The following is a 12,658-nucleotide window of genomic DNA, read 5'->3' as shown; positions in this document are numbered from 1 at the left end:
CCTGTGCTGTGGCATAGTGAGTAAAGCCATCACCTGCAACAGTGCCATTCCATATGGGTGCTGGTTTGTGTCCCAGTTGCTCCACTTCCAATCCAGCTTCCTGCTAGTGTGCCTGGGAAAGCTGTAGAAAGATGGCCCAAGTGCTTGTGCCCCGGCACGCACGTGGGAAACCCAGGTGAAGCTCCTGGCTCCTGGCTTTGGCCTGATCCAGCGGTGCCTGTTGTGGCCATCTGGGGAGTAAACTAGCAGATGGAAGACCTCTCTCTTTCTGTATCTCTGTCTCTCCCCCTATCTCCGACTTTCAAATAAATAAATAAAGACAAAGGAAGGGAAGGAGTCCATGTCACGGCTGACTTCACTGCTGAGCTACACGGCAACACTTCCTCCAGTCTTAGAGATGTCCCGGTGGATGTCCCATGAGCATCAATCGTATCTAATGGAATCTGTCCTTAGCCCCAGAGCCTGTCCTTCCTTTTTGGTTAGCAGTCCCTCCTCCCATCTGTGAATTATCCTACCAAAAGATTAATGTGACCATATCATAATTCTGCTTAAAATCCTTTAAAGGCTTCCCGCCCATTGCTTATGGGACAAAGTCCAGTCTCCACAACAAAGCATTCAAGGAAATCCCCTTGGGATCTAAGCTGAGCCTATTCCCTAGCTTGTCTCTCCCCATCTGACTCCATTTTCCACCCAGAAGCATTGCACTCTCCTATACTTCCCAGAAACACCCTTCTTTTCATCCTGATGTGGAACCCCTGCTCAGGCCAAAAGATAAAGCTTGGTTTCTTCACTTCTGTGAAGCCTGTCCAACTCTACAAAACTATCTGCACCATTTTTATTTTCCCATAAATACTTCCTATAGAATGCTTTCATCTTAAGTGATAGAACTCAATTTAAACTATTTTAATTTTTTAAAAGATTTTTCTATTTATTTATTTGAGAGACAGAGTAATAGAGAGAGGGAGAAATAGAAAAGTCTTCCCTCTGCTGGTTCATTCCCCAGATGGCCACAACAGCCAGAGCTGGGCTGATCCGAAGCCAGGAACCAGGAGCGTCTTCCAGGTCTCCCATGAAGGTGCAAAGGCCCAAGCACTTGGGCCATTCTCTACTGCTTTCCTAGGCCACCAACAAAGAGCTGGATCAGAAGAGGAACAGCCAGGACACGATCCAGCACCCTTATGGGATTCCAGCACTTCAGGCAGAGGCTTAGCCTACTACTAGCCACAGCGCCGACCCCTAATTTAAATTAATTTAGAGAAGAGGATCTCTATTAGGTTGCACAGTCTTGGCAAGGATGGAGTGGGGAGCAGGCGACAGTGGTGACACCATCCATGGAGCGGAACATTACTGGGACTCTTCATCTCCTCTACTTAGTTCTCTGCCTGTGGCTATAATTTTCTTTTACTATGAGTGGACCTCCTTGTAGCCAAGAGCTGGAAATCTGGTGGTTGCAGGCTTCCATCCCTTAGAGTATGGAATGGGAGAGAAAAGAGATGCTTTATTTACTAGCTTCAGTCCAGGGAAGACTGGCCAGGGTCAGGTCATGTGCCAAGTGTGATACCAATGACAGTGGGAAAAGTGCAGTACTAGGATCCACTCAGGTCAGTTACCTGGCTGTTGGGGCACTCTCCCCAGGAAGACAGGGCAGGCATGGCTTGAAAGGGAAATACTGCAGAGGGAACACCCTAGCTACCAAACGCTTCTCAAGTTACTACGTAATGACTTGTGGCTATTTCTAGGATGGAAACATCTAACTCATCTCAGAGCCTGGTACATAATAGGTACTCAATAAATATTTGTTGAACAAGTGCAGTGAACCATAATAGAGGTCAATCTGGTCTAAAGGCCAGGTGTGTAGCTTTTAAATAGAAATGAATAACGCTATAAAATTTATTGGAAGTTTTTCCCTGTTGTTAGCAAAATACCTTCTAGAAAAATATATATAAATATGTACCCTTCTGCTAAACAGAAATAAGGAGCCTGGAAGCCTAAGCTGGGAGAGAGGAAGTGGGGATGATCCAAGCTTTGCACGTGAAGAAACTAAGGATCTTGCATTATGGTGTAATTTCAGGAGGAAATTGTTTAACTCCAGCATTTTATCTCGAGATTTCAACTCTGACAGCTGACTTTCTTGTTTTGGATCCATGAGTTTGATATTTAAATAGAGGTCAGCAATGATCATGAATGTTCGATTTTTCTAGATGAGATCTAGACATGAAATGTGACCAGTTCTGTCAATGGTTCTTGTGTTCCCGCCCAAGTCCCAGGCCAGGACTAACTGACAGCCTGCAGGGGCTTTGGGGCAAGTCTCATAGATTGTTCCCAGCCCAGTGTCATTACCTAGGGAGCGATCTTAGTATTGAGAGGGCAAAGACATTGGCTTTAAGGAAACGTCAAGAGTTTTGTGACACATATGAAAGAGCAAGCCCACCAATCCGTGAAGAAAAACTTATACAACTGTTCCTTTGACAAACATTCACTGGGCGTCTTCTCAGCACCGGGCTCTGCTGGGTGCTCAGCATACGGTGATGAATAGGACAGTCTCCACCCGCAAGGAGTAGCTCAGGGACCTCCTGGAGAGGCAGACACATGAAAGGGGTGAGCAATGTGGAACCCACAAGCACTGTGGAGTGCCTCCCATAGGCTTGCCAGCAACGTTGCATGCACTGCGGGGAGACAGAGGCATCCGTGCTCAACCGGAAACTGAAGAGCTCTACTTTAAAAAAAAAAAAAAAAGATTTATTTTACTTGAAAGAGTTACACAGAGAGAGAAGGAGAGGCAGAGAGAGAGAGAGAGAGGTCTTCCATCCATTGGTTCACTCCCCAATTGCCTGCAACGGCCAGAGTTGCGCCAATCTGAAGCCAGGAGCCAGGAGCTTCCTCCGGGTCTCCCACGTGGGTGCTGGGGCCCAAGAACCTGGGCCATCTTCCACTGCTTTCCCAGGCCATAGCAGAGAACTGGATTGGAAATGGGGCAGCCGGGTCTCGAACTGGCGTCCATATGAGATGCCGGCACTTCAGGTGGAGGCTTTACCCGCTCTGCCCCAGAGATCTACTTCTTTAACCCATGGAGCTCTGGTTTCTTGAATGCTCCCTCACTGCCGTACTTGCTTAGCCCCTCATCTGCGGCAGCCACAGGGTCAGGACTGGAGATGCTGACATGAACAAGCAACTGTCCCTGCCTTCTACTTCCTCGGTTTAGAAACAAAGACCAACATCTAATCAGATCAAGCAATGCAGGGGAGTAAGCCATACAATAGGGTGGGAAGAGAATTCATCTTTTGGTTTCTGGATTATTGCCTTGGCTAGCAAGCTGGGTTTATTATTGCACACAATGGCACCCGCCATTAACTCTTACAGAAAACACTGGTTGCCTTCCATAATTAATTAATATCTTAATTGAGCCTCATCTTCACTCCCTATACTACCATTTTCCCATTTATAAAGTAGTTAAAGCTGTTTATTTCCAAAACAATTTGTTGCCTTTTGCTATGATAAAAGCAGTATAAATACCATGTGTCTCCTTTTTAAAAACCCTAACTTTAAATTTTCCACTGATTAAAGCAGCAATGAGATTTGAGAGGAGGGGGAGGAGGTTTCAATAAATGAATTCAAAATATGTTGTGTATTTTTGTCACATAACACACAAAATTTGTAACCCAATCCTAAGGAAAAAATGCATCAGATTTCAAAATGGGAGAGTTCTGTTAGACTGAAAAATTAATTAACATTTTTTGTGTGCGTGATAAATCTTCAAACCTTAGGAGCTCTTAGTTACAGGAAAAAGCAACTGTTCAAAAGCACCTTTTTGTTTGAAGAACATTCATAGATACTGGTCCCCAGAACGATGTTAGGAAAGCGAAGTGAGGACTGGGGATACTTTGCTGATGGAGGACAGCTAGAGTAAGTTCCGGGCTTTCTTACATAGTTAGCACCCCGCCCCCAGAAGGCTGCGTGGGCCCGATCACAGTGTCCATTGTTTGTAGCTGTCCACCCCATCACCACTGGCACCAGCTGTCATCTCTGGAGAGCCGCTCCAGGCTACTCTTCCTCTGGAAAGAGCCGAGGTGTCCCAGAGCTGAGGACCAGAAAGTTCTTGGCCACCTCCCCAAGCAAACTCCCAAGTGAGGAGGCAGACCGTAAGCCTTTGAGACCTAGGAGGCAAACTGAACTGGGGCGGCTTGCCCTTCTCTTTTTAACATCTGCAAAATCATTCCAAAAATCACAGTAAAACACAATGTGGTTACCCTATTCTTTGAAAATAGTGTCTTAGTATGATGAAAAAAAAAAAAAAGCCAGCAGCCTATTGCAGTCATGTGGGTGGAGTGTCTGGCCAACTGCAATTAGAGCTCTCTGCTGCCTTTGGGAAGGGGAAAGACCCATGGAGGCCACTGCATCATAGACACCTGCAATAGAGAACATCCACACTCCTGCATTGTGTCCTGGGGCTTTTGTCATTTTCTCTGTTCCTCTGCACGGCGCTGCTTAGTGTGAGCTTGGTACGGAGAGCCGGGCCTCCTGGAACGTAAGGCGCTAGGAAGTTCTAAGCCGTTTTTCTCTTTATATGTAGGAAATTAGGCTCATTTGGGAATCTACAGATCAGGGCCAGTCTCTTTCATAGCTTTTTTTTTTTTTTTTAAGATTTATTTAATTATTTGAAAGGCAGAGTCTCACACACACACACACACACACACACACAGAGAGAGAGAGAGAGGTACTCCATCCACTGGTTCACTCCCAAGATGGCCATAACCCAAAGGCTGGAGCTGCGCCGATCTGAAGCCAGGAGCTTCTTCCAGGTCTCCCACCAGGGTGCAAGGGTCCAAGGACTTAGTCCATCTTCTACTGCTTTTCCAGGCCATAGCAGAGAGCTGGATTGGAAGTGGAGCTGCTGGAACTCAAACCAGCGCCCATATGAGATGCCGGCACTGCAGATGGTGGCTTTACCCACTACGCCACAGCAGCAGCCCCTCATAGGGTTGTTTTTTGTTTGTTTGGGTTTGTTTTGTTTTGTTTTGTTTTGTTTGACAGGCAGAGTGGACAGTGAGAGAGACAGAGTGAAAGGTCTTCCTTTTGCTGTTGGTTCACCCTCCAATGGCCGCCGCGGCCGGAGCGCTGCACTGATCCGAAGGGAAGAGCCAGGTGCTTCTCCTGGTCTCCCATGCGGGTGCAGGGCCCAAGCACTTGGGCCATCCTCCACTGCACTCCCTGGCCACAGCAGAGAGCTGGCCTGGAAGAGGGGCAACCGGGACAGAATCCGGCGCCCCAACTGGGACTAGAACCCGGTGTGCCGGCGCCACAAGGCGAAGGATTAGCCTAGTGAGACATGGCGCCAGCCCCTCATAGGGTTTTAAAGAACAGTTTCCTGTTTTGAGTTTCCTTAAAGTTTCAAAGGTTCCACAGTAGGCAATACACATTTGGGACAGTCTATCCACTTTAAAATGTTTTAAATGTGCCTGCCTGGTACCTATCAGCTGTACCATGTCTGCTTCTGGGAAGGAGCTGAGGGTGTTAATAGTAAAGCCCCATTATAAAAAGAATGAGAAATTAGGAGTGTATTGACGGCAAGAGAGAGACAGGGAGTTGTGGCAAGCACTTAAGATAAGGGTTTTTCTTTTATCAGAATGCTTGGCACTCAGCTTTCTTAACAAAAAAGGAAACATAACAGAGCTTGGAAAAAGGCACTTTTTTTCTTTGCTACATTCTAAAATCATTTCCTCCACTTGGCTGAGTGGGAAAGAAAGGCTTACATGTCAGGGTTATAACAACTTTGTGTGCATTGATCCATCGGAATAGTGAATATTAGTCCAAATCGATGTTTTGGAAGCAAAACAAACGAGCAGACAGACCATGGGGAGCATTTCTCTGCATGAAGACACGTGCGCTTGGCATTGAGAAATGTAAGGTTCACAGTCAAGATTAGGAATTCACTGTGAGGTGCTTTTATTGAATTAACCATTTGATACCAAACCCCTACCAGCTAGGAACATCCACGTGCTATTGCTATTCTTATCCCCAGTGCTACCAGTGGTTGAAGGAAAGAATTGTGAGTGAAGAAGGCAGAAAACAGCAAAACAAGCTGAAAGACCTGTCCCCGATCGCCGAGCGCCTGGGCTGCACACTACCTCAGCTTGCCGTCGGTAAGCAAAGGACGGAGGGGGAGGGGAAACTCCTGCTGAGGCCACAGAAAATGTGCTTTTCTGTTGTGGATCCACACCGTTCTCATGAAATGTCCACGGGAGGAGAATGAACTCCTGGTAAATACTATGGAACGTGGAATATACGGCCCCGGGAATTTGCTACAAACCGAATCCCTGTTTTCACTGCTTCACCCTTCGAACTGGTAAATGAGAACTTGTCGGTGCAAACATACACGGCCTCCCGAGTGTCCATTTCTATTCTGTTGAGGCTGAGCCAAGGCTGGTGAGAGGCAGCGACAGAGGCCCAAGGCTCCTGCTGTCTCGAATGGCCATCCTTGAGGAGTAGCTTTACCCAGAAATGTCTTGTGGACCATGAAAATTGCTCTTCTAAAGCTGTGGAATTCATAAAAAGGTCATGGTCAGTGGGAACAATTGAAAACCACACACCACCAATGGTCTCATATTTCACTTTAACATTTCTGGCGGCCATTTTTTAAAAAAGTAAAAAGAAAATACGTAAAATTAATTTTAATAATGAATTTTATTTAATCCAATATAGACAAATATTATTATTTCAAAACATAATAAATATAAAAATGTGTTGAAATAGCTTATGCTTTTTTTCCTACTAAGTCGTTGAAATTCAGGATGCATTTTATACCTACAGCATATCTCAGTTCAGGCTAGACACATCTCACGTTCCCAGTGGCTCCACAGTGGACAGAAAAGCATCTAAACTTTGAGTTCCCGTGCTGGGGGCTGTGTGCCAGGATCATGCTCACTGTCTTCGTCTCCTTGATCAGCAGAACAGTCCTATGTGGTGTATACTGTTAGTAGCCCTACTTTACAGATGCTAACGGTGGCTGTGCTATTAGTATCTCCACCTTACAAATGAAGAAACTGAAGATAAAAGAACTGACACACTGTGAGAAAGGAATCAAATGGATGTCCACTCTAAAAAACAAATGGGTTTTATAAGAATTAATAAATTTCAGGAATTGGGACAAGTCAGAGGGCTTCAAAAAAGTTCATGGGAAATGGTATTAAGAGATGAGTTTATTTTGTGCACCACAATTTTGAAATCCATGCATAGTTTTTTTTTCCATGTTATACATTTTCCATGAACTTGGCCAAGACTACTTATACAGTGACCCATGAGATAGAAAGCTCAAGATAAGATCTATACAAACAAAATAATTAAATAAAATCTTTGTTGGTAGCTTGGTATTTCTGAGGTTGAAATCAGGAAAATGTCAGTTGCAGGTGACAGTCATAAAAGATGGAAAAGAGGTGGTTTGAGAGGTGGGAATGCCACGGACCTGCGTAAAAGACTGTTGCTTAAATCCTTTCTTTAAAAATAAAAAGTCAGAGTATAGTTAATGTGATTAGTTGGCATCCTATGACTTTAACAAGGACAGTAAAAACATTAGCTAGTTGACCACCGGTAAGTTACTAGAATCGGTTTTCTTGTATGTGAAGTAGGTATAACACAAACTTGCTGAGTAAAGGGAAATTTGAAAATGTGTAAAGCAAAGAAGAGGTGCTCAGGAAGCGGTCATGTGGGTTATGTTTTTGCAAAGATTAGACACCCCGGAGCTGAAATTCTGTGCACCCTCCCAGGGCATGTAGTCAGAGTAATATGCAGACAGAGCAGCACGTCCTGCACAGCCGTGAACTTCAGGTGGTAATATGACCATAAGTGTACTCAGCCTCCATATCCTGTATTCCACACCCATGGATTCAACCAACCTCGCATCCAAAAAATTGCATCTGTCTGAACGCCATTATTCCCTAAACAGCTCTTTGCATCACACATACGAAGTATAGATCATATACTAAGTAATCTACAGATGATTTAAGGAATAAGGGACGATGTGCATAGGACGTGTGTGTATGCAAACATGATGTCATTTTATAAAAGGGACTTGAGCACCTGAAAGCTTGGTATCCACAGGGGGTCCTGGACAATCTCCCCGGATACCCAAGGACGAGGTATTCACCCAGCTCTGAAGGCGATGGAGGAACAGTGTCCTTCTGCAGGGAAAACTTTACAAATGTAGGCTTTCACTGGATGTTAGATATACACAGAACACCTTCTTTACAGTATCTGAGATTAAATTAAAACGCGTTTTTCCCCCTCCTTTCCCTCCCTCAAACCCCCAGATGTCCTTCCTGTCATTCTTTTTTCTTTCTTTATAAACAAGCAATTTTTTTTCTAACCACAGAACCCTCGGAACCAAAAGGGACATGATTTCTAGTCATCTTACCTCTGATCTGCTCGGAGGGTGTGGAGGAGGGGAGGTCCTGGGGCAGGAAACAACTGCTTGAACCTAACCATGCCGGCTCCCCAAGTCGCACACCTGCAGAAACACAGGCTGCCGGTGTGCTTGCTGGTTAACACTCAGCTGGGCAAGCCGATTATCCAGCGGAGCTGCAGGTGTTAACCGTGCACTTGGCCAGCTCTGCCCAGTGGGTTTTCCTGTGCCAGGCAACAACCTGTCGGGGCAGCCAGTGGCTGCTGACACCATGTAGTTTATGGGCAATGATTTGTTTGCCTTCAGAATTCCACTAGGGCCAAGACAAGCGCTAAGTGTAAAGAGGAACTAGCACAGCCCCACAAAAAGAGGCCTAGATCACTTGGCTTGGAACCTTTACGGAACACTATTTTGCCTACTTGGGAAGAGTCAGTGATTGCCATGAGAGGCCTGGGCTTGGCAACATCGTCAAAGTTGACAGCAGGACCTTAAGCAAACGAGGGCAGGAAGGGTGTTTGGGGACATCCATCAATCAACCATGCCTGGGTGGATTCAACCAACTTGCAATAAATTGCCTACCGTGTGCCAGGCACTGGGCTTATCGCTGAGCATCTAACCAGAGAGACACACCTTGCAGCCTGGTGGGCAAGTCAAGAACACAAACAGATCATTCTAATACAGTGCTGGGGTACAGAGAAGGACGTGGGTGGGGTGGCGTGCGCTAGAGAATTAAGGAGTCTGCGCACCCACGCCAGGTTGGGATTCGGAGTAGGACTTCAGGAGACTGTAATACCCTTGGGGAATCTCAATGAGTAGATATTAGTGGGGCAAAGGGAGAGAGGGGCAAAAGGACTCGAGGCAAAGAGGACAGCTTCAGAGGGAAGCAAGGAGAGGCCAGGGAAGGACAGGAGAAGGAGGGAACCAGCCTGGTGTTTAGGGACAGGGGATTTACAGACAGCTGAGTGCTCCTGAAACACAAAGTTCAGGATAGGGAGACACGAAGCTGGACGGCGGGGCTAGAAAGCAAGGTTTGTCAGGGCGATCCGCGAGTTTCGTCTTCAAAGACAGTGATTCTGTCAAACACACGCTCAAGAAGTCTTAGCCCAGGGAAGTGGCATGGACTATTAGAGAAACTGCCGCTGGATGTAGGAAAGCTGTGAGGAGGGAGGGGAGGGTAATCCCAGCACAAGGCAGGAGCATCGGTCACGCAGGAGAGCTAAGAGGGCCTGAATGCAGCCACTAGCTTCAGGGAGAGAGAGCCAGTTGAACCACAGCACCCTGTGCCCACACAACGCAATACTATCCAGCAACAAGAAATGCTAGACTCACACGTGCTGCATTGTGGAGGAACCTAGACACACACACACGCTGAGTGAACGAAGCCAGCCACCACAGCCCGTGGGCTGCATGACTCCACTTCGATGAAACAACAGACACACCTACAGACCGAGACATAGCTTAGTGCTTGCCTGGGGCTGGAGACAGGACCACGGATAACTGCACAGAGGCACGAGGGGCCTCACTGCGGGGATGGAAATACTCTAATACTGGATGGAACATCATGGAGAGTGCACACTAAAAATGGTAAATTGGCTGAAAATTATTTAAGGTACATTCAAAATGCACACATGTTTGGTGTGTAAACTCCCACTTAATGAGGTGGTTCAAAAAAAAAAAAGGTATGGCTGCCAAATCAGCATCAGGATCACACAGCAGCTTTTTTGGAAAAATACTTAAACACTTATTTGAAAGGCAGAGTTATAGAGAAAGAGAGAGACCCTCCATCCGCTAGTTCACTCCCCAAATGACCACAACTGGGGCTGGGCCAGGCCAAGCCAGGAGCCTCTTCTAGGTCTTTGGGCAGGGGCCCAAAGACATGAGCCACTTTCTGCTACTTTTCCAGGCATATTAGCAGGGAGCTGGTTCTGAAGTGGAGCAGCCAGGATTCGAACCAGCGCCCATATGGGATGGCGGTGCTGTAGGCCACGGCTTAGCCCCCTGAGCCACAATGCCCGCTCCACACTGGAGCTTCTTAGAGATGCACATGGCTGGTCCAGACCTCCTGAATCAGACTCTGGGGACAGGGTGTGACGTCTCATGGGCCCTCTGGAAGACTGAGGCCTATTATGGTTTGAGAAATACTCAGGAACGATTAGCAACTAGATTTACCAATAAAAGGGGAGAGTGGAGTGAGAAAGGGGCAGTGACGCAGGATTACTCCCAGGTTTCCAGATTGGGAGGCCAAGTTGCTGCTGACACCACCCAATGAGGTGCGGAATGCAAGAGGGCCAGGCTTAGCAGCAAGTGACAACAAGTCTGTGGCACCTGTGTGTAACCTAGCAGTGGGGTCAGGCAGACACACATCTCAATCTGTAGCAACATCTAGTTCTGGCAGCTAAGGACTGACACGTCCATTACAGCCACGGAAGCCACAGTGAGGGGACAGGGATGTGAGGGAGAGGAACATAGGAGTCTAAACTGACCTGTTAGAAACTGAAATGGGAAAGGTTGGGGCAGTCTCTAAGCAGGTGTCAAGGGTCAGAGGAATGGGTGAAATTTGAGCCGGTTTTGTTGACAGAGTGGAAGAAGATAGTAAGAAAACAATCCAGGAGTAGGGAGGAGGTTTTGAATGAGTCTGAAAGTAGGCAGAGCCAAGGATAGATTGTCCTTGGACAGGAACAGCACCCAGTCTCCTCTGGACAGGAGGATGCGGATGTGGACACACTGATAGAAGCAGGAAAGTGCGGAATTAAGGAATATCACACCTGATATTAATTCCTAACTTCCTACCTAAGGTAGCGGGGAAAGTCATCCGCAGGGACTGGTGGAGGGTTTAAGGGTAGAGATCGCAGGGTCATTTCAGAAACAGAAAAGGGAGATGCCCAAGGGCAGAAGGGAAGCCTGCACAGTGGCTCAGGCCCAGGAAGCATCAGACCCTGGTTCCATGTGCATCTCTCCCGCACACAGCTGCCCCGAGTAGGGGCAGAAACCAGGCACCGCACTAACGGTGACCTGCTGGAGCAGTAGAGCAAGGAGTGGGGGGTTGAGGGTTGATGAGAGAGTCATTTAGATCATCAACCCTGGAGGCCCAGTGAGAGCTGTCAGGAAGCTGGCCACGATGAACCAGATACCCAGAGACCACGTGAGGAAAATGACCCGTGAAGAAGGTGGAAAGACAGCAGACTGTGGGCCTGGGTGGAAGCCAGAATCCAGGCATCTTGCACGTGAGCAGTGTTTAGTGTTTTGAGGAACAAGAATGCAGCCAGACCGAATGCCCCACGGTTGAGACAAGGTACTGTAGGAAAACAGCCCTGGCCCACCATTCCAATGCAGAGTCTGTCCAACCTTCTATACATCAGGGGCTGCTGCCCAGGCTTTGACTCCTGGAGAGCACTGTGTATCCTCCACCAAAAAAAAAAAAAAAAAAAAAAGCCAAGGATAGGTTTGGGCTGCAGCAAACATAGCCGTAGCTGGTGTTTACAAGTTCATCCACAATCCAAAGTGCGTTGACCCTGACCCAGTGTCCTGTCTTTACAGCCTGGTGCCTGAGAAACGAGGGTGTGAGCTCCGTGCTCCTGGGATCATCCACTCCAGAACAACTCATTGAAAACCTCGGTGCCATTCAGGCAAGTCCAAAAGCCCTTTCCAGCAGACTCCGGGGAACCACACGGGGACGCCCTGTCTCTCCCACCACAGTCCTGCAGGGTTGGAGGCAGAGGGAGCCCAGGCATAAGAAGCAACAGAACAGGCTCACAGGACCCATGCAGGGCTGTGCTCTGCCTAACAGGCAATGTTCCCAAAGCACATTTCCAAGCTCGGTTTGTGTCTGTGGGACAGTGTATTCCGGTAACACACCTGGCACTGACTTCACAGGCCTGACCGCAAAAGCCGGCTTAGTGACCTGCTTGCAATGTCACTGCGGGGGGACAATGTACACATATTGTTCTTCCATGTATTCCTCCCACCAGTATCGACTGCCAACCTCTGTGTGCCAAGTACCTCCTTTCTGCTCTTAAAGCATCCTGTACGAGGGCACCTCGAAAACAGTTCATAGAAAAACTGAAAGACAGGCTTATTCTGGGGTAACAACATTTTAAAGCCATGCATACAAGGAGTCTTTATGGAAAATGTTATGACAAAGAAACTATGCATGGATTTCACTTCTTTTGCATCGAATCAATTTCACTTCTCCACGAAGTTTTTGAAGCACCCTCCTCTTTCCTCTGCCCACTGTACCATGTATGATCACATAGTGTGACTGCC

General features: G+C 47.2%; 1 protein-coding gene across 3 annotated transcripts in view; it reads left to right on the top strand.

The window, feature by feature from the left end:
• Window positions 1–12,658, top strand: part of KCNAB1 (potassium voltage-gated channel subfamily A regulatory beta subunit 1) — a 452,219-nt gene that overhangs the window by 433,375 nt on the left and 6,186 nt on the right. For all 3 annotated transcript variants that reach the window (XM_008266198.5, XM_051858804.3, NM_001170956.1), the window contains 2 exon segments: window positions 6,020–6,140; window positions 11,933–12,021. In XM_008266198.5, the coding sequence (XP_008264420.1) occupies window positions 6,020–6,140; window positions 11,933–12,021 (210 nt within the window).

Source organism: Oryctolagus cuniculus, chromosome 4 (assembly GCF_051225735.1).
Source record: "Oryctolagus cuniculus isolate XC-2025 breed Fujian yellow rabbit chromosome 4, ASM5122573v1, whole genome shotgun sequence".
In the NCBI taxonomy this organism is placed as follows: Eukaryota; Metazoa; Chordata; class Mammalia; order Lagomorpha; family Leporidae; genus Oryctolagus; species Oryctolagus cuniculus.
This window is presented reverse-complemented; position numbering and strand designations above follow the sequence as displayed.